This window comes from Apiotrichum porosum (genome assembly GCF_003942205.1).
Source record: "Apiotrichum porosum strain DSM 27194 chromosome Unknown scaffold_13, whole genome shotgun sequence".
Lineage (NCBI taxonomy): Eukaryota > Fungi > Basidiomycota > Tremellomycetes > Trichosporonales > Trichosporonaceae > Apiotrichum > Apiotrichum porosum.
The window spans coordinates 18,911-38,973 of NW_021167120.1; the positions used below are offsets into that span (position 1 = coordinate 18,911).

A 20,063-nucleotide genomic window follows, 5' to 3' on the forward strand; every position below is an offset into this window, starting at 1 on the left:
TCTTCCTCTGTCGCGAACTATGAGACCCTTCGTTCTACACACCCTACTGGGCACCAAAGTTGCGCCTCTCGTCTTTGGCCTGCACCAACGCCAGGCAGAGCGCGGCCATGAGCACGCGGTCAACGCCGGCCGCAACGCCGACATAGTACTGTGAAAGAGGTCAGCAACAGGGCTTGCGTCACCTCTTAATGGCCCACCGTCATGACTTTGGGTTCGCGGATCCCGTCCAACGTCCTGGTAAAGTGCGCGACCGTCTCCCTCCCGTCGGCAGTGAGCACTGCAGCCTTGTTCCCCAACACGTCGCCGCGCAGCTCGAGCGTTGTCGGCTGTCCGTCGGCCGCATTGGTGAATGCCACGGCCATGTGGTGCTTTACCCCCATCTTGCGTTTGGCAGTGAACAGTTGCGTGCCAGCTTCCTGCCCCTCTGCCGCCTTGACAGTGGTGTCGCCCGCTGTACCGATGAACACCCTTGCGTAGGGATTCGAGTTGGTCGAGAGGGTCATGACGGGCGCGCCAGTGGTATCTGAGAAGACTGTCGTTCTGTCAGCAGACAGCAGTGAGCTCCGTGTCGTCCCTCCCAAAGCGCACCTCGCTTCCCGCCCAACGTCATCCCGGCAGGTCCACGCACACTGCACACCACACCGCCTTTCATGTCTGTAATCTGCACATCATGCTACCGCCCACCGTCAGCACGTGTTGGTAGCCTCCTTGATCTTTTACTCACGCCATGTGTGTAGAATGCTCGTTCGACCATGACGAGGGTGCTGGGCTCATCGATGATGCCCGACGACAAGGGGCCAAGGGGCGGGTCCTGCGCGTCCAGAAGTCGCACCGATTCAGAATGTGAGCGAGGACGCATAAGATGAACAGCAGAGCGGCTGGCCCAGCTGGGCTGCGGGTGAAAGTGAGTGGGCTTAGCAACAGGGGGTTTGCCTTCGGTTTGTTCTGGCTGGTGTACGGTCCCGCTAGATAACGTGCGTCATCACGGTTGGCGGCGGCTTCCGCCGATACTGACATCCACAACCGAGAACAACTGCACGTCGGTAATCGACCATCGACACCAAGCGCAGGCGTGGCTCTCCATCTAGATACACAATCACCACGGATGTAATGGTCATCCGCTATACATGAACGACTACGACACCACGCCAATGCTATAGACTTTTGAAGGCGAGAGGAGAGTAACGCCATTAGGGCTTGGGGGTTTCACAAATTGTACACTTCTCCGTCGCCGTGGCGGGATTCTTGAGCATACAGGTGTCACACGTCCACTCGTCGGCCGCACCAGTGGGCTTGGCGAGGAGAGCAGGCGCGGCGGGCGCGCCAAACGAGAAACTGCCGGTGGTAGGGGGCTTGGCACCGAACGAGAAGCCACCAGCAGGAGGGGCGCCAAAGGATGGAGCTGCAGCGGCGGTGCCCGGAGGCTTGACACCGAAAGAGAAGCCGGTGAGGCCGGTAGAGGGGGCCGAGGGGGGTGCAGTCGCGACGGGCTTGCCGCCAAAGCTAAAGCCGCCGGCGGGGGGTGCAGGGAGGCCACCCTTGGGTGCAGCCGGGGTGGAGACCGTGGCACCGGGCTTGGGGGCCTCACAGACGGTGCACTTTTCGGTCGCGGTGGCGGGGTTCTTGAGCATGCAGGTGTCGCACTCCCATTCGCCGGCCGCAGCAGGGGGTTTGCCAAACATGAAGCTCGACTTGGGGGCCGCTGAGGACGACGACGAGCTGCCGCCAAACGAAAAGCCACCGGCGGGCACCGAAGGAGGAGCAGGAGGGGCAGCAGGCTTTGACGAAGCGGAGGGAGTCGCACCAGGGCGTGGGGCCTCGCAGATTGAGCACTTCTCGGTGGCAGAGGCGGGGTTTTTCAGCATGCAGAGGCCGCAATCCCAGTCAGCGCCACCCGCTGCGGCGGGCTTGGGAGCGGCGGGCTTGCCAAAGCCTGTAAACCCGCCGGGAGCAGGAGTGGTGGTGGCCGGCGCAGTAACAGGCTTGCCACCAAAGGTGAATCCGCCGGCAGCGGGAACCGACGGAGGAGCGGGCATGGAGATGGGCTTTGTCGCAACAGCAGGCGCAGCGCCGGGCTTGGGCGCCTCGCAGATGCTGCACTTTTCAGTGGCCGATGCGGGATTCTGGAGCATGCAGAGGCTGCAAGTCCACTCGCCAGCAGGCTTGACGACCTTGATGGGCTCTGGTGACTCGTCCGGTACAGTGGGGAGAGGAGTTGTGACGGAAACATGCGAGCTGGGAGGCGAGAGCAAGGCGGAGGGTAAAGCAGGTTGGCTCATCGTGAAGTTGAAGCTCTCCTTGGGACGCGAGTGCGCAGCCTCCTTGACCGTGGTGCTGGGCTGGCCCTTGGTCTGTGGTGGGAGGGTAAAGGTGAAGAATGGAAGGGCGGCCTTTTCAACGTTGAGGGCCGAGTCCTTGGCGCTGAGGTAGATGGCACTGGGGTCGACGCGACGGGACACAGTCGCCACGGCACGGTTCCCGGCGCGGTTGGCGAGCGAGGAGGCAGCCGCTGCAGGAGGGGGACCAAGGCCGACGGGACGAGGGTTGAAAGCTGGTGCTGGAGTGGGTTTGGAGGCAGCAACGATAGAGTCCACAGCGGCCGACTCGGTGGAAACGGGGGTGGGCGACTTGGATGGCGCTTTTGAGGTCGACTGGCCAAGAGTAGACTGTGACAATGATGGCACAGGGAGCGCCTTGAACACCTCGGGCTCGGGCACCTTGGTAACAGGCTTGGGCGACGGAGCCGGCGCCGCAGGCGCCGCAGGCTTGAAGGAGAATGCAGACGGAGGAGCAGCCACCTCATCCATCTCGGCGTCCTCAGCCTCGGGCTCGGGGGCGTCCTCGGTGGAAGCGTTGATACCGCTGACAAGCTCAAGCACGCTGAGCTTTCGTGTGGATCCACGCGAACGCTCCAGCTGTCCCGCAGCACCACGGGACGCGCTCATCGACGCGCGAGCCGCAAGCTTGGAGCCGCTGGACGATTTGCGCAGGCTTGAACGGGTGGCGGCAACGCGAGAGCTGGACTGAGCCATCGTTGAAGGAAGACGGGGCTCGTCGTACTCGCTAATGACGAGGCTTGGCTTTGTGGCCTTGCGGGGTCCAAGCTCAGCGTCGATGACCTCCTTCATGATGTCTGCGGCGCGGCGCTTGCCCGCCTGCACACGGTCAGGGGAGGGAACGACAGTCGTGCTTTGGTTTAATGGCGACGGGCGAGTCGAAGAGCCGCTCACGATGCGTCCCTTGTTGAAGGCAGCTGCCATGGCAGCCGCGGCCGCTGTTCCCGGCGCAGAGGAAGGAGATGAAGAGCTGCCACTGTCCTCGCTCTCGGCGGAGTCGACCTTGCGCTTCTTGCCGGCGTCGTCCTTCCTGTCGATACCCTCGAAGAGGGGCTTCATGGTGGGCTTGTTTCGCGGTGCCAGACGCCTGGGCGACATGCCAGGACCAAGGTAGGTGACCTGGCGACCAGAGGTGGATGCACGAGAAGGGTGAAGGGGCGCGTTGGAGCCAACTGAGAACGAGGAACCAGGCGTTCCCACCGAAGGAGCAGAGGCGGTCTGTTTGAGGGGGGTCAAGTGGGCGTCGTTGCCGTTACCGTTCGGAGCCGTGATTCCGGCGCTCCAACCACCCAGACCGACATTGGGGCTGGACTGGGTACGGACCTCACGAAGGTCACGGGCCAGGTGCTCCAACACGTCTGCGTCGTCGGGGCCGAGCTCAACACCCTTCTCCTGCATGAACTTCTGCAGAGCAATGGTGGACGCGGCACGACGGAGAATACCGCCCCTGGGCGGTGGTGTCAAGGCGCTGGTTGTTGCCGTGGGAGGGGAAAGAGTAGACGAGAAGCCGCTCGTGCTCTGTTGAGCAACCGTGCGAAGCGCGGGCATCGATGGGGAGGGACGGATCGTGTCGTCACCGCTCAGGCCGAGAAGTCCCCAGTTGGACTTCGACGACTGCCAGTCAGCACCAGTCATCAAAGAGATCAACAATGACACCATCACTCACAGACAGTCCAGCCCTCAACTTGCCCTTGCCCTTGCGCCAGGTCTCAGCGCGAGTGTCAAACTCGGAACCCGTACGACCGGCCGCGGCAGCCAGATTGAAAACATCTTGGCCCTCCATGCCGTTTGGTGCCGTTCCGTTCCAGTCGTCCTCAGAGCCAGACACGGACATGTTGTCATCATCGCGCTTGCGGCGCCACGAGCTTGTGACCATGCCAAAGAGCGACGAAAGTGGGTGGAAGCCCTGCGCCAACTGTTAGCAATGATCGACAAATCTCAGAGCAAGAAATGGAGCGGAACGGAATGCTCACGCTGCGGGAAGGGGAGGCAAGGGCCGACGACTTGCCCGAACGCGACTCTCGCGTGTTCGAGGGGCGCGAATATGGCGAGTTGGTCTGGCGTTCATTGCGGAGGCCTCTGCGGGACAGCGACGGCGTGGACGGCATCGCGGTTGCAAAGACAAAGGTTTTTGGTTGGAGGGGAATGGAAGTCTGTCAGACGGGTGCAATGTTGGCGTGCGTTCCAAGAGGTCGAACGAAAACACGCCTCTTTGACGCGTGCGGTCGGTGGGGGATGTTGTGGATGCGGATGTGGGAGGGAGCTCAAGGTAGGAGGGTGCGCAGTGTGTTGTGTGGTGGTGGGGAGAGTGGTGTTGGTCGCTTGGAATTGATGATGGATGATGCCGCGTAATAATTGTATTACGTAACCAAAAACGGGATGACCTGTGGTTGACTAACCTCCACTCCGGACGCGTCCAGTTGCGCCAGGACGCGATCCGCCTGGCGTCAACATTAGTGCTGTTGTTCCACAGTTGTCACCCATTCAACCAAACCATGTCTGGTGAGCTGCCCTGCAAACCACTCAGGCCACATGCTCACACTTTTACAGACATTGACAGTCCCGTGAAGGTGGCGCCCAAGAAGAAGGTCAAGCGCATCATCGAGTCTGACGACGAGGAGGACGCCGCCCCAGCGCCCACTACCAACGCCTCGTCGTCCTCCAACACCAAGAGCGAGAATGGCGACAGCAGAGGTCAGTCTCGGTCAGAGAGCTCTGACTAACTCCACAGTGAGCCCTCCTCCTGCCAAAAAGGCCAAGGTCGACGCACCTGTCGCGTCCATTTTCATGAAGAAGGAGTCTCCCAAGAAGGCCAAGGCGGAGCCAAAGGACGACGATCAGAAGGCGTCGTCGTCGTCAAAACCTGCACCAAAGGCCAACCCGGCCTCTAACGGCAAGCCCATTGCGTCCATCTTTGCCAAGCCTGTCAAGAAGGAGGTCAAGGAAGAGTACGACGATGACGACTTTATTGTCCATGGCGACAACGACGAGGAGGGCGAGGACGAGTTGAGTGACGAGGAGCTCGACGCTCAGGAGGGAAAAGCCGCGTCCAAGCTGGCTTCCATTTTCACCAAGAACTACAAGAGCGTCCCTGTCGCCGACAAGGGATGGAAGGAGGGCGAAGCGTCAGTACTTGTCCATCTGCCCGCGGCTGACGTACAGTGTTCCCTATGCTGCCCTCACCGCGACTTTTGAGAAGATTGAGGCAACCACCAAACGCCTTGAGATTCTCCAGATTCTCACCCAGTTCCTTCTCGTGGTTGCTGAGCGTGACACTGCTACCGACGCCAAGAGTTCCAATCTCCTCAAGGTTGTTTACCTCTGCATTAACCGCGTGAGTTTCCACCATGTCCTCCGCAAGCTCATATACTAGCTTTGCCCCGACTATGAAGGCACTGAGCTCGGCATTGGCGAGTCGCTCCTCATCAAGGCGATTGCTGAGGGCACTGGCCGCAACGTCAACAAGATCAAGGAGGACTTGAGGAAGGAGGGTGATCTTGGCAAGGTTGCCATGGTGAGTCGTTACGGTGCAGCCGCCTGCTCACAACAGAACTCGCGCAACACCCAACCGACCATGTTCAAGCCCAAGCCTCTGACGGTCCCCTACGTGTTCTCGAACCTTACCGATATTGCGAAGGTGTCCGGCAACTCTGTGAGTTAACCGTCCACCTAGTAGTGGCTAACGACTTCAGTCACAAGCCCGCAAAGTGGGAATCATCAAAAAGCTCTTGTCCGCCTGCCAGGGTATGGAGGCCAAGTTCATCATTCGCAGTCTGGAGGGCAAGCTGCGCATTGGTCTTGCCGACAAGACGCTTGTCGTTGCCCTGGCTCACGCCATGGTGCTCAAGGAGCTCGGTAGGTTGATGGTCGCGACGCAGCTGACAATAGACGGCAAGAAAATCTCCCCTGAGGCCCTCACCAAGAGGCTCGAGGAGGGCGCGGAAACGGTGAAGGCGGTGTACAGGTGAGCTGCCCCCTTTGGCGATGTCAACTCACAACAGTGAACTCCCCACCTACGACATCATCGTCCCCGCGCTCATGGAGGGTGGTGTGGACCATCTCCGCGCAAACTGCAGGCTCACGCCTGGTAGGTCTCCAGGCGCTCTCAATTGCTGACCTATCCAGGTGTTCCCCTCAAGCCGATGCTTGCCAAGCCTACCAAGGCTATTGGCGAGGTCCTCGACCGCTTTGAGGGCAAGGAATTTACGTGCGAGTACAAGTATGATGGCGAGCGTGCGCAGGTTCACCTGCTTGACGACGGCAAAATCGCAGTTTTCAGCCGCAATTCTGAGAACATGAGTGCCAAGTACCCCGACCTGGTTGAGCAAATCCCTAGGGTAAGTTGCAGTTAGGCAGCAGACCTAACATTTCAGTGCATTCAAGATGGTGTCAAGTCGTTCGTCATCGACTGCGAGGCTGTCGCGTTCGACCTGGCCACCCAGAAGCTCCTTCCCTTCCAGGACCTCAGCAGGCGTAAGCGCAAGGACGTCCGCACCGAGGACATCACCGTCCGCGTCCACCTGTTTGCGTTTGACGTGCTGTATCTGAACGGCGAGGTGAGTCGCATGAAGCCACGGTGTATAAACTGACAATCAGAGCATGCTTCACCACGAGCTTAGGGAACGCCGTCGCATCCTGCACGAGCACTTCAAGCCTGTCGAGGGCGAATTCGGCTTCGCCAAGGCTTCTGATGCCACCTCGTCGGAGGAGATCCAGACCTTCCTTGAGGAGAGTGTCAAGGACGGCTGCGAGGGTCTCATGGTCAAGATGCTCGCCACGGGGGCCTCGACGTATGAACCTTCTCGCCGCAGTATCAACTGGCTCAAGCTCAAGAAGGACTATCTCTCGGGTGTGGGTGACAGCCTCGACCTTGTTGTTGTCGGCGCATACTACGGCAAGGGCAAGCGTACCAACTGGTACGGTGCCTTCCTCCTCGCGTGCTACGACCCCGACTCGGAAAACTACCAGACGATTTGCAAGATCGGTACTGGTTTCAGCGAGGAGCAGCTCAAGGCCTTTTACGACGAACTGCATCCCCTCGAACTCCAGACGGCCCGCGGAGACATTGAGATCGGCGGCGCCAAGCCTGATGTCTGGTTCGAGCCCAAGGTCGTGTGGGAGGTCCTCACTGCCGACCTGTCACTCTCGCCAGTGTACAGTGCCGCGCACGGTATCGTGAGTTGTGGTCGATGTTTCTAAACTGACGCCAACAGGTTGAGTCGCGCGGTATCTCTCTCCGCTTCCCGCGCTTCATCAAGGTGCGCGAGGACAAGAATGCCGACGAGGCCACGAGCTCGGAGCAGGTGGCCGAGTTTTACCAGCGCCAGGCGACTGCCGCTGGCAAGTCGCGTGGTGGTGACGCCGATGACTTCTGGTAGCACCACACTGCCGGAAACATGTATAAACAGATTTTTTGAGTTTTGAGTGGGATGGTAGCTTTTAGTGTTTAGTCGCATGAGGAGCGAGTGAATGACATGTGTGCGTACGGTACCTATGCAAACGTGACGTGTACAGTACATACAACAGTTGGTGGAAAGTAAAAATAAACAGAAATAGAAGAGGACAAGCAGTTTGTTCAATCAGCGACTAGACAGTACTAATGTGTCAACGATGCCGATGGAGAAAGCGAGTTCTCTCCCTACACAGACGTCCGCAGGACCTTCAAACGAAACCATGACCATTGTCGACACCGCTGTGGCCTTTGACCACCCCTTCGGATTGCGTTTTTTATGTGACCGACGTTTTTCCAGCGACGATGCCTGCCGAGCAGCTTTACACATTTCAGTCGGGTCACGGACGCAGCCCAAGCCAAGTCTCCAAGTCTCAAATGCCTCTCCTTGCATACAGACAGATTGAAATTAATGAAATAGATAGAATAGATAGCGGCAGGTAGAGCCCTCTAGAATGCGTAGCGCCAGACGTTGTCCCTACACGGCGGTACTCGAGTCGTCGCTGTTCCTCGTCGCCCAGTCGCCGATTCGCCGCGCTTCGTACTCGCGCTGCGGGGCGTGCCCCATGGGCCCCACGTTCAGCGTACCAGGAACACGTCCCGTCGTGGTATGCCCAACGAGGCGCACACGGATACGGCGCCACGTTTCCGTCACCGCAGGACGCAGCGTTGACAGGCCGCCGCTCGTCGGCTTTCCTTTCGCGTATTCGTCGAGGTCGTCGTCTTCGTCTCGTCGGTACGGCAATACCACCTCCCTCGTCACTCTGTATGCGTCTGCGTTTCCAAGGTGTTCTGTTTCCACTCTGTAGATGTTAGAACTGAGCAGACACAAGGATGTTGTCGGGACGGTTGGACTTGGGGGCGACATTGTCCCAGCCGTTTGGCCGCCTCAACACATGGTTTTGGACTCACCGGAAGAAGTTCCACTGCCAGCGACGCAGCATTTCGCACATTGCAAAGATCCACGAGCGCATGTGTGTATGCGCGGTAATGTTGGGCAGGTACCAGACCCAGATGAAGCGGACGAAGAAGTTGGTCACCATGGCGAAATAGTAGACCCACGTTTGCGAGTAGCCGAGGTCGGGGCGGAGGAGGTGGTGGTGGGGACGGAGGAGCGACCAGTCGACGACAAAGTCCCACGAACACGTATAGATGCTCGCAATGGTCGCAAAGATGACCCAGGTGACGAAGCCGCCCGTGTTCTGGGGACTGCCTGTCGACCGCCAGTAGACGAACAGGACGGCCTGGATGATTGATGACGCATACTTGCCTGCGTTGATCAAGTGGATCTGGAGGTTCGAGTCGTACCAACGCTTCAGACACTGGATGAGACGGATGAGAGGCGGAACAGTCGCGAGGAGGGCGTATGGCCACGACCTGCCCGATGCGCAGGTATCGTACACGGCGCCGGGCCAGTGGTGGCTGTAAGTGCACCCGATGAACATGAGGTTCTGGATGCTGAACGACAGCGAGTTGAGCTCGTCGGCGATGAAGAATGCAATGAACTCTACTCGCGAGTATCCGGGGGTGATGACACGGAAGAGGACGCGCAGGAACCAGTATCGCGATCGTCGGCGGAAGATGGGTAGCGGGTTGAGGAAGAAGACGCACACAAACACCAGCCATGCGAGCGGCCATGTTGTTGGTGCGACGCTGTGCGTGGCGACCCGGTAGAACGAGAAGAAGAAGCAGTACGAGAGCGTCATGAAGAAAAAGGCCGGGATCTCGAAGTAGCTCCTAAAGTCCAGAGTCGGGCGGTCGAGCTCCATGACAAACTCATAGTTGATGCGCGCGGCGACGTATGCCATCAGGTTGACTTCGAAGAGCATGGCAAAGATGACGGGGATGTACAGGCCGACATAGATCTGCTCGAGGGCGGCATAGCCCGGAATCGCCTGGCGGGTCTCGGGGTCAAACGTCTTGACAATCGCGAGGATGGCAGGCGGCACGCCCAGGCCGAGCATGATACCGCTGCGGAAGACGGAAAAGTAGTGCGAGTTGCTCTGGTCCTGTCCACGCAGCTTGTCGCGCGCCTTCTTGCCATCGCCGTGCTCAAAGTGTTCCGTGAACAGGCTCTCGGTCTGCTTGATGAGGTTGTCAATCGTCTCGCCGCGCGAGAACGAGCAAGGCGAGATCCGGTCCTCGGTATACAGCTCGAGACAGATGATCTTGGTCGCCTTTTCAAACTTTTTCAAGGCCTTGCGGAAACCTGTCAAGTTGAGGATACGATAATTTTTGATCAACTCGAGGTGACGGTAGTAGTCGAGCATGGCGGAACGCAGCTCCTTTTTGTACTTTTGGTATCGCTCCGGGTCGTACTGGCGTGCCATCTCTCGGTATTCATCCTCGTCGCTCTTGTTGGCCACATGCTTGCCGTTCGGGGTGCCATTTCCAGTGCCATAGGTCTTGCCATTGACGTACCCGTTGCGGTTCCCTGGGGGTGTTGCTGCCCTGCTGCTTGCCTCGTCGCTCGTCACACCTGAGGTGTTTGGCCTACGGCGGGTAAGACGCTGGATGGGCCTGGGCACTGCCGCCGCGGTAGACGTGGTACCGGCACCCAAAAGATGGCCTACAGCCACTTCCCATTCGGGCACACCGGCGGGGAACGTCTCGTGGAAGACTCGTCGGTGCTCGGCGAGGTCACGCAGCTGGTCGCGGAGTTCCTGGCCGCGCTTCACGGCCTCGTTCTCTCGCTGCTGGTAAAACGTCTCGACCTTGAGGAGCTCGTGGTCGAGCAAGTCGAAAAAGGCCTGCTCGTCGGGCTGCAGGCTCTCGTACAGCTCGTCAAAGGAGCGTGCTGTGCGCGGCTGGAGGCGAGGGGATGGGAGCTTGAGCGAGTCTGTGCGAGTGGTTAGCCGCCACGGCCGGTTTCCGGTTCATTGTCACTCACGGATACTCCTAGTTCCACTGGGTGCATCGGCAACACCGCCCTGGGTCAGTCCTGCACTAGGCTGGACGCGCGGGGACACGAGCGAGAAGCGGAACATGGACGGCGAGCGCTTTGGTGACTTCTTAGGAGTCGATCCCGGGCCTGGCAGACGATTATCCGTGGTCTCGGCATGCGGTGTACGTTCGCCGTCCTTGGGCGGCGACTGGGTCATGGACGCATCGCTGGGCGTGTGAGGCGCCTGCGTTGGCCATGGCTGGACACCGCCGATATGTCCTCGCGAGGCATGGTCGGACGCTTCGTCCCTGTCGGCCTCGTTGCCGTCGTCGGCATCGGGAATGGATGTGATGCGAGGCGAAAAGTTGACGTTGGCGCCACGGGTACGTGTGCGGTTGGGATCGCGCAGGCTCGAGTGACGCTTTGAGGACGAGCCCATTGGACTGACAGGGCTGGACGAGAGGGGGCTGACAACGGTGGAACTGGTGACAGTGCTGTCTGCCGGTGGTGCTGAGCCAGTCCCTGCGCCCGGGCCAGAACTGGGACCAGGCCACTCGCCTTCGATGACCTCTTGCTCGTTCTCCTCGGCTGCTTCGTCGAGATGGGGTTCGCCCAAATCGAGCGGCGGCGGCGGGTGCACGCGACCTTCAGTCAGCCGAGGACTGGTACCCATCGCACCGTATGACGGTGACCGACCCTAAAGCACGTTGTCAGTCCCACGGATCACACACACTCTCTCTCAACACGATTGTCTCGGATATCGGGCACATCTGTCCGGTGTCTGTCGACAAGGCCAAGACAAAAACTCACACGACCAAGCGCCGAGGCAGGCGTCAATGACGAAGGACTGTTACGCCATGACGAGCCGAGTACTGTTCCCGTGCCCGTAGAGATACCGGCGGCGATGGGGCGAGGGGACGGGACGTTGCTGGTGCCGCCCGACACACCACCGGAAGCCGGGGCAGGAGCACTGCCGCCGCCGCCGCCTGACCCGACGGACCGCACCGACCCCTGGCCGAGCGTGAACGTGCGGCGAATCTTGGTGGACGCCGGACCATGGTCACCGTCCTCGCTCGAGTCCGATGCGTTGCCGTCGCCCTTGCCATGGTCTCCCTTGGTGCGTGTCGCAATGCGCGAAAGGGCATTAATGGGGCCGCCGGTCGTGGGCGGGTCGGGAACCTTGGTCAAGCGTTCTGTGACTCGCTTGATCGCCTTCTTGGCGGCGCGGTAGTCGATGTATGCGCGCTTCCACTCGGGCGTCGCGTTCTCCGCGAGATACCTGTGGTAGATGTGAGCATGGTGCGTGGAGACTGGAAACGTGGGTGCGGGCAGGGGGGGCGGGCTGGTAGTGTGATACTGTGCGCCCTGCAGTTGGGCTCTCTCTCTCCCCAGCTGCTCTCCTCGGGACAACACGTACCTGCCGAACTTCATGCGTGCGCAAGAGACATGCGGAGTATGCTGGTCACCCTACTGTAGAAAGAAATGCGAATGGTGTGGTAGATGGAAAATGGTAGATTGGCACGGCTTCCCATCTATGGTTAAATCGACCCACTTTAGGCGTTGCGGGGCTCGCCGTTGTCGGAAGGCGTCGGTGGCGGCGGGGTATAAACGAGAGGGCAGGCTGCAGAGCTGCAGGCTGGTCCTCAAACCCACACCCCCCGTATGACGATACCGCTCCAAGGACTATGCGGCACAAGCCGCGTTTGCCGTGTCCCGTCCACGGCGCGAGAGGTCTGCAACCTGGAGCTGGGCTTCGGGTGCAGCAGGCCAGCAGGTGACTATCTATGATGGCGAATGCATGGGCAGAGTCTACGGCAAGCAAGGGCAGCTTTGTTACAGCCCCGCACACTAGGCGGTCGCTTCAGTTGCCGGGGCGGTCTCTGCGCTCGCTTCGACCTGGGGCTTCTGGTTCCACATCCACATGCCCCATCCGAGGGCGCCGTTGGGGTCGACAAAGAGGGTACGCAGCTTGTCGTCCTTCTCGACGGCAGCGGCAGCGACCACGAGCGGAAGGAGGTGCTCGGGGCTCGGGTGGGCGTTGCGGTACTGGGGGTGGCGGAAGAGGTTGATGGTGGCGTTGGCCGGGTCGGGGTCGGCGACAGCGGCGCTGGCAGCCTTCAGGAAGACGTCGCCGTAGCTCGCTTGGCGGCCCATCACTGCGCAAAAGTGTCAACACGAGGACTATTCTGGTCAGGTAGTCACTGTCGACAGGGCAAGGCAAAGGGACAAGGACGCCACACGTGCGAGCAGCGGCGTCCAACCAAATGGTCACCAATGCGCATGGATGAGCCAAGCTGCGGGTGTACACCTCCAGCGCCGGTGTAACTGCCACAGCTGCTCTCTCGATATAACAACACTCACTGAAGTCGCGGAGGTTGTGCACCGCCTGGCCGGTACCCATGATGCCGTAGCCTTGCTCACGGAGCGGGGCAAGGGCGCGACCGAGCTTGGCAGCCGAGATGGGGTTCGAGTCTCCGGGGAGCGACACCTGGATAATGGGAATGTCGGTACGGCCTGCAAACGCGACCTTGAAGGGGACCCAGACGCCGTGGTCGAGGCCGCGCTTGGCGGTCGAGAAGCGGACGTCTGAGCCCTTGAGTGCGTCCTTGACGTCCGAGAGCATCTGGTTGTTGCCCCGGGACACAAAGGTCTGCTGGTAGTACTCGGACGGGAAGCCGTAAAAGTCGTACACGAGCGGGTTGGTCTGGTCCTCGTTGACTGGTGGGGGTTAGTGGCATGAAAAACGAGCTGCTGCTCCAGGTGCTCAAACCTCCAGTTACCTGCACAGCTGTCTACTCACCAACAACGCTGTCCGAGTTGGAGGGGTTCTCCCAGTGTGCCGAGACGACAATGAGACCCTTGGGCTTGGCGTCAGCTACGGCCTTGCCGTACTTGATCCAAGCCTTGTAAGGAGCCGAGTTGGTGTCGAACATCGTGGGCGGGCCCTGTACATTGTCAGTGCATGTTCCAAGTCAAGTTAGAAGGGGTGGAGCAGGCAGTAGGAGATCCAGACTGGCCAGCAACGCCCAGGGGAGGTGCAGCTGGATCACGTATTGACAACATGCGTCTGATCTTATCGTCCTGGCTGGTCACGCGCCAACGTTCCTCCACGGGTCAGTACTCACGCCGTGGGAGAGGAAATAGACCTGGCCCTTGGCCTCGTCTTGCTGAGCGGAAGCAGCCATCTCGGAGAACTTGGAAGCGGCGGCGGTCGTGGTGGAAGCTGCGGCGGCGGCGGCAGAGGAAGACGTCGAGAAGGACTTGCGTCCGAGACCGAGAAAACGAAGGATGTCGAGACGAAACAAGATGGCAGCGGCGAGGACGCCGAGGGCGAAGAGGAGCAGGGTGCGGGGACGAGACTCGGGGCGCATAAGGTTATGCGCCGTGGATAAAGAGGTTGTATGGGGGTCGGTAAGAGCTGGGCCAAGAGGAGGTGTGCATCGTCAGCAGCTTTATATACCGGGGGGTGCGGCCAAACCAACCTGTCGATGGCGACCACACGGCAATGTAGTCATTCGATCAGCGATGGGCATATCATCTCGACAGCCCACTTCCGTCGGAAGCTGACAAAGTCACGGGAGGCCGGGGGCTCCATACTCGCCTCAATCGCCGGTCTATGACCGCAGGCTCCATTACCACCCGCGGGGATGCAACGGCTCCGGCGACTCTTAAACGGCCTAACGGCGCCAACGGCCTGCGTCAGTGCAAAGCCGCTAGCAAAAGCCTCAGGTGCTGAAACACGACGCGCTGGCGTGCTTTGTGCTGACGTGCAAGGCCCTTTCCACTAGCTGATCCGACGGAGCAACGATGAATTCGGTCCCTGTGCTGATCCATGTCTGGGATAACGGTCGCCTGTCGATATGGCCAAGTCAGGGTGGCACACTCCAGAAAGTACACAGTAATCGCATCTCATTATTGTAAACATCGTCCACGAACGGCTCGTCCGCTACTCAGACTGGGCGCGACGCCGCTCGCCCGCAGACTCTGTATGCCACGCCCTAACCAGTTTATTCCGTCTTTCCGTCCGCCGGCCTTTGATGTTGTTTTGTCGTAGCTTGGCCGTCTGCTGGTGCAGCAAGCGCTGCAGCTCGGTGCTAGCAGAAGCTGGTTGAAGTGTTTGTCCCATGGGTGAGCTGGGGCCCAGCGAGGCTTCTGCCAAAGCGGCCACTGGGGGGGAAGACGTGTTAACCGAAGAGAGGAACGACGAACGGCCGTCGGTGGCAGCCGCAATGGACGGCGGGCCGGCGACAACAGCAGTCGTAGTCGGGATGTGGGTGAATTCGGGCTCGGTTTCAACAACAGCATGGTGCCCTTGGTGCGGGGCGCTGGACGTCGTGGTTGACATATCCGGCCGCAGGGCCATGGCGCCAACTGTGAAACTGGACGACGATACCGGATCCGCCGGGCGTGGCCCTCTCGGGAAGGGAGAGGCAGACATCACCGGCCTCGAGGAAGGTCCTTGTTCACAGTGGGGTTGGTTTGAGGAGTGGTCCTCCTGTGATGAGCGGTGGGCCAGTGGAGCGTGGAACCCCCAGCCAGAACTCTGGCTCTGGGGCGGCAGAGAGTTGGGATGTTGATCCTGGTGAGTGGGTGGGGTGAAAAAAGGCTGCTCTTGCGTTAGGTGGTCGGGCAGCCGGCCCAGAACGCGTTGACACTTCCGAAAGCCGGGTACCAGGCGGCAAAAGAAATCCGAATGGGTGGCACAGAAGCGCTTTAGAGACCGGATCTCCTCGTTATGGGAATTGTCTGGCCGCTGTACATCGTCAACGGTCGGTTTGATTGAGACCACTGGGTGGTGGCGCGGTGGGTTACTTCCACTCCAACTCACTGGGGGGCACACCGACCTGTAAAATTCCGCCCGGCTTGCATGGCGGGCATTCCAGTTGTAATTGAGCATTTGGTAGACAAGGTTGCGCAAGGGCGTGTGCTTTTCCCTGGAAATGTTACGGAGGCCCTCCTCGATGTCCTGTTCCAAGTCGGTTGCGGTAGGACGGGCTACTTCGGCTGTGGTGGTGGCAGGCGGGCGACGTTTCGAATGATCGTCTCCCTCCTCCTCCTCACGGTCCAAGGCATGCTTTGGAGCTGGCATGGTGAACGTGAACGAGGAGCCGGACGACGAGGACGCCGCGACCAGTACGTTGTGGTGTGGAATTGATCAAAGAACGAGTGTGTGAACAAAGGGACAACAGAAAGGATATGGGCAACGACAGTGACACGTTGCAACTCGCAGAAACAGTGCCAGCGGGGACCTGCAAACCGGCTCCATCGCAACGCGTTGCGCGCGCGCACGCACTTACGCACGGGTGCACGCAGCATCGTGCATGTGACGGGGCGCTGGCCACCAGAAACGCACTTGTCACCCCGCCCGCATCCCCCTGCATCCCCTGTGCTCTCTTCAAACAGTTGCTGTTTCTCTGTGCCACATGTCATGTTTGACGAGCCGTCCTTCAGAGAGATCCAGCAAGCAACTCGGGGCACAACTTCATCGGCAGGGACACTGAAGCTGGCAACGTGCGCTGCGCTGGGGCAGAGACAGGCAAAGCGTACACCCGCCAGACGCGGAAAAGGAACGAGCGGATGGAGAAGACGGCCGGTGTGCCACCTAGATTTTTTTAGAAAAACAAACCCCCCCCCACTCTTTAATTTCGCATTTTTACTCGCTTTGTGCCACACTCGCTCGGTCAGTTCACCTCCACCTTGCCCGTAGGCCTCTCTCTCACACACGCCACACAAAGCGCACCGGATGTCTTGTATTTATAGAATTGCAATGCATTGACTCGTGTATTCGTGTCTGTCACGGGTACAACATGTGACGTGGGGGCGTGGGGGGGCGTAGCGTGGGGGACGTAACGTGGGGCGATAGAACTTGGGTAAAAAGGGAAAGAAGGAAGAGAGGGGTGGGGAGGGGGGAGTTACAACGGCAAGGAGGGGATGTAGCCGTGTATCTACGGCAATTGGCAATGTGTTGTGTGTTGCCCTCGAGGTCCCCTCGAGGAAGCCCCGGGGCGCAGGTGCGACGATGCGGAAGGGTCGTGTATGGAGCGAGCGAGTGTGGGTGGGAGTGAGGGTGGGACGTTGCTTGGGGTGGGTGAGCACGCCCGGCGCACTATTATAGCAACCGAGAAACGCGCGCATGCTGGCATGATATACCGGAAGAGGTACGTGTTTGTGGTCGAGAATGTGCTGACCAAAAAAAAATGGAAAGGAGACGTGCAAGCCGAAAAAAAAGGAAACCGGAGGGCCGTTGACGCGTTCACGACCGCCTAGCGCGCGATGCCCTTGGCCGCGTTGCGCAAGGCCTCGCGTTCCTGCTCGGCAAGGTTCTCGGCGAGACTTGCGCGCGCGGCGCGCGAGACGGCGGCCGGGACGGTGACGAGGGATCCGCTGGATGCGGCCGCGGGCGGGCACGTAGTGAGCGACACGCGGGACGCCGATGCTGAGCGCATAAGGGGCGATCCCTCGACGCCGAGCGACGTGGTAGACTGCGCCGACAGCTCCAGCTCGCCCTGCGTGGCCGAAACGGTGCGAGTGTGGGATGTACGGCTCGCGGCGCGGGACGGTGTGGTGAGTGAATGCGACGAGGCGGCGGGATGATACAGCGACGTGGTCGAGCCATTGGCCACGTTCAACGACACGCGCGTGGTGGACGGCGGGTAGAATGCGAGCGACGCCGACGAGCCGGCCGCGCCAAACGACCCACGCGACTGCCGGTGCTGGTACACGAGTGAGGTGCGTGACGCTGAGGCAGCAGCAGCGGACGGGTACCCCAGTGGGTAGTTGCCCGGGTATCCGAGTTGTGACAGCGACCCGGTGGGATAGTGGCCAAGGGACACTTGCGACGCAGCGGGGTTGGACTGCATGGACGCACGTGAAACAGCGCGCACTTGAATAGACGTGCGTGTGCCGGCAGGATACTGGATGGACACTCGGCTGCCAGTTGCCGGATAGTGCGCGAGCGAAGCCTGCGACATGGACGGGTTGTGGACCGACATTCGCGAGGCAGCACGCGTGGCGGGCGATGGCGACGCGAGGGACGCTTGAGACATGAGTGCTGAAGTGCGAGCGCCCGCGGGGTAGTGGCCGAGTGAGGCCTGAGAGGTGACCGCTGGGTTTGAAGTGCGCGACGTGCGGCGTGTGGCGGCAAGAGACGCCTGCGAGCCGGGAGTGTGGAGGGAAGTACGCGAAGCCGCGGCTGTAGGCTGCTGCGGCAACGAAACGCGCGACGCCGCTGCCGACCTGGCGACTTCAAGCTTTTGGAGGCCCTCACGCACGCTCTGCGTGCAGTAAGGGCAGGCGTCTGAATGGTTGAGGAGCCACTCGTCGACGCATGACTCGTGGAAGACATGGTCGCACGGCAGCTGCCGGAGCTCCGGCACCTTGTACATGATGCGCGCGACCTCGCGAGGTGGGGCAAAGTTCTCTTGGCACACACCACAGACGGCGCGGTGGGCTGGGAGCACGACGGCGGGGAGGGGCAGACGTGAACGATCAATCTCATCCGGTGCCACTGCCTCGCCTTCGCGCACGCTGTGGCCATCGTCCGACGCCGGGTCGGAGGGATCTGGGACATAGCAAACCTTCTTGCACCGCAAGAGATCTGCAGTCGCCAGAGGCTGTGGCATCCGGGTGTTGGTAGGAGGGCGGGGCGGCCGCCAGCCCATCCGGATAGCAAATGTCTGCAAAAACGATGGTCAGCGGTGCTCGAATCCTAGATCTTGATGGACGTACGTCATACGCTGCCAACAGGGCGTGGTAGATAAAGTAGACGGTGAAGAAGACGGCGCCAATGATGCTAGAAGCGACAATGCGCACCCAGTCGTCGATGACGCCAACAAACACTGCCCACCACAGCAAGGGGGCAGAGTTGTAACATGTCGTCGTGGTGGATGGCCACGGGTGGAAGATGAGCACGTTTCCGAGCACAAAGAGAACGATGCGTGGGACCATGAGCGCGTCCGCCCTCGCTGCGACCTTGTCGACCTTGCGAGCAATCTCGGCGCGACGAACGGCGTTGCGCTCAGGCGCGGTAAGGTATGGCGCCGGGTATGGTCCGCGGGATGCCGCCCGGGACTGAGCACGCGAGTCTGGGATGAGTGCCGAGTCTGGGCGAGGACGCGGCTCAGTGGTTGCAGCAGCGGCTGCGGCGTTTAAGAGTGCAGGAGGGAGAGAGCCGACGGGGAGGCTTGGGAGCTGCTGCATGGGCTCGCCTTCTGGCACCTTGGCCAAGACACCGAGACTTCCGAGCGAGTATGTTGATGCGAGCGCTGAAGGCGAGACCATGGCTTCGGGCGAGTTGGGAGAAGACAGCGCTGGAGTCGACGGTCCTGGTGTCCCCGCTGATAGACTCGAGTTGGAAAGGTAGAGGGATGGTGCCTGGTAAAGATGATGAACAGTAGGGGAAGAGTGGGAGAGAATGGCGCGTGACTGGGCGGCGGGTGGGGGCACGGCGGCGGCGTCCGGCGCAGAACGTACACGCTGCAGAGGCGCGGGAAGTGGAAGTGGGCGTGGGCGGGCAGCCTCCAGGTCAGCAGGCGGCGGCGTACGTGGGCGACCTCTTGACGTCTCGCGGGCTTTGGTCCAGCCCGACGACAGAATGTAGCAGACGAGCACGACCATGGACACGGCGAGCCACGACTGGAAGAGTTCTGGTCGCCGACATGTATCTGAAGGTTGATTTTGCTTGTGCCCTGGGTACAGTGGCGAGTCGAAAGTGGCCGCCAACGCTAAGAGCACGATGGATGAAATAATACGCGCGATGCGCCAGACAACCGATAACGAAAGGATTGCCTTGGCACGCTGGCCTGCTCCTTGTTGCTGGCCTGGCGGTCGTTGCTGCTGCAATGGCCCTGCGTGGCCAAGGCCGTGCCGCCGGCCGCCAGCATGGCGCCGGAGGAGCTCAAACGTGCCGGGCATCGTACGCGACTGGGGGCACGTAGAGCACGCGGTGTAGAGCTTTGGGTTGCGCTGTGCGCGAACTAACGAGTTCGCGAAGCGCTATCGGTGTGGTTGCCGAGAAAGGGTTGGAAAAGGGTGTGTTGTTAAAGTGCAGTTGTCGAGAGGAAAGGAGGGGACGAAAACACAGACGAAGGGGAAGGGGGGGCGCGGGGAGGTGGCGAGGGAGAGAGAGAGAGTGAGATGGTGAAAAAGAGAAACGCAGGTGGTGGTAGAAATGGTCGTGGAAAGCGAGGGCGTGAGATGCGACAACGGCGCGCAGCCTCAAATGGGACCTGTGGAACGCCGAGAACTGTGATGTGATGTGCGTGCAATGTGGCCCAGAAGCGCGGAGACGACGGAAGGCGCGGCGACGAAGCGCCGCGGGCTGAGCAGAGGCGTGTTAGGGAGGCGTCCGGCGAAGGGCTGCTGTGGACCTGTGTGGGCCTGTGGGGCCTGTCCT

General features: G+C 60.5%; 6 protein-coding genes across 6 annotated transcripts; 1 reads left to right on the forward strand and 5 right to left on the reverse strand.

The window, feature by feature from the left end:
- Nucleotides 1-43: 43 nt before the first annotated feature.
- On the reverse strand, nucleotides 44-4,444 carry EHS24_002438 (uncharacterized protein; the record flags this gene model as incomplete). Its single annotated transcript, XM_028618178.1, has 7 exons — nucleotides 44-148; nucleotides 198-532; nucleotides 589-673; nucleotides 725-965; nucleotides 1,273-3,950; nucleotides 4,003-4,242; nucleotides 4,310-4,444. 7 exons carry the CDS (start codon nucleotides 4,442-4,444, stop codon nucleotides 44-46), a joined length of 3,819 nt encoding a protein of 1,272 aa, XP_028473134.1.
- A 387-nt stretch (nucleotides 4,445-4,831) lies between these two features.
- EHS24_002439 (uncharacterized protein) lies at nucleotides 4,832-7,714 on the forward strand (the record flags this gene model as incomplete). The annotated part of the gene is made up of 13 exons (XM_028618179.1): nucleotides 4,832-4,838; nucleotides 4,887-5,030; nucleotides 5,068-5,461; nucleotides 5,499-5,670; nucleotides 5,710-5,850; nucleotides 5,920-5,988; nucleotides 6,029-6,191; nucleotides 6,225-6,300; nucleotides 6,338-6,423; nucleotides 6,462-6,673; nucleotides 6,731-6,892; nucleotides 6,933-7,511; nucleotides 7,550-7,714. The coding sequence occupies 13 exons, from the start codon at nucleotides 4,832-4,834 to the stop codon at nucleotides 7,712-7,714; spliced, it is 2,370 nt and encodes a 789-aa protein (XP_028473135.1).
- A 549-nt stretch (nucleotides 7,715-8,263) lies between these two features.
- EHS24_002440 (uncharacterized protein) lies at nucleotides 8,264-12,100 on the reverse strand (the record flags this gene model as incomplete). The annotated part of the gene is made up of 5 exons (XM_028618180.1): nucleotides 8,264-8,588; nucleotides 8,698-10,624; nucleotides 10,676-11,366; nucleotides 11,480-11,948; nucleotides 12,087-12,100. 5 exons carry the CDS (start codon nucleotides 12,098-12,100, stop codon nucleotides 8,264-8,266), a joined length of 3,426 nt encoding a protein of 1,141 aa, XP_028473136.1.
- Nucleotides 12,101-12,517: 417 nt separating this feature from the next.
- On the reverse strand, nucleotides 12,518-14,040 carry EHS24_002441 (uncharacterized protein; the record flags this gene model as incomplete). Its single annotated transcript, XM_028618181.1, has 4 exons — nucleotides 12,518-12,825; nucleotides 13,031-13,387; nucleotides 13,470-13,614; nucleotides 13,795-14,040. The coding sequence occupies 4 exons, from the start codon at nucleotides 14,038-14,040 to the stop codon at nucleotides 12,518-12,520; spliced, it is 1,056 nt and encodes a 351-aa protein (XP_028473137.1).
- Nucleotides 14,041-14,615: 575 nt separating this feature from the next.
- Nucleotides 14,616-15,758, reverse strand: EHS24_002442 (uncharacterized protein; the record flags this gene model as incomplete). The annotated part of the gene is made up of 1 exon (XM_028618182.1): nucleotides 14,616-15,758. The coding sequence occupies one exon, from the start codon at nucleotides 15,756-15,758 to the stop codon at nucleotides 14,616-14,618; it is 1,143 nt and encodes a 380-aa protein (XP_028473138.1).
- Nucleotides 15,759-16,932: 1,174 nt separating this feature from the next.
- On the reverse strand, nucleotides 16,933-19,582 carry EHS24_002443 (uncharacterized protein; the record flags this gene model as incomplete). The annotated part of the gene is made up of 2 exons (XM_028618183.1): nucleotides 16,933-18,345; nucleotides 18,398-19,582. 2 exons carry the CDS (start codon nucleotides 19,580-19,582, stop codon nucleotides 16,933-16,935), a joined length of 2,598 nt encoding a protein of 865 aa, XP_028473139.1.
- Nucleotides 19,583-20,063: the final 481 nt, after the last annotated feature.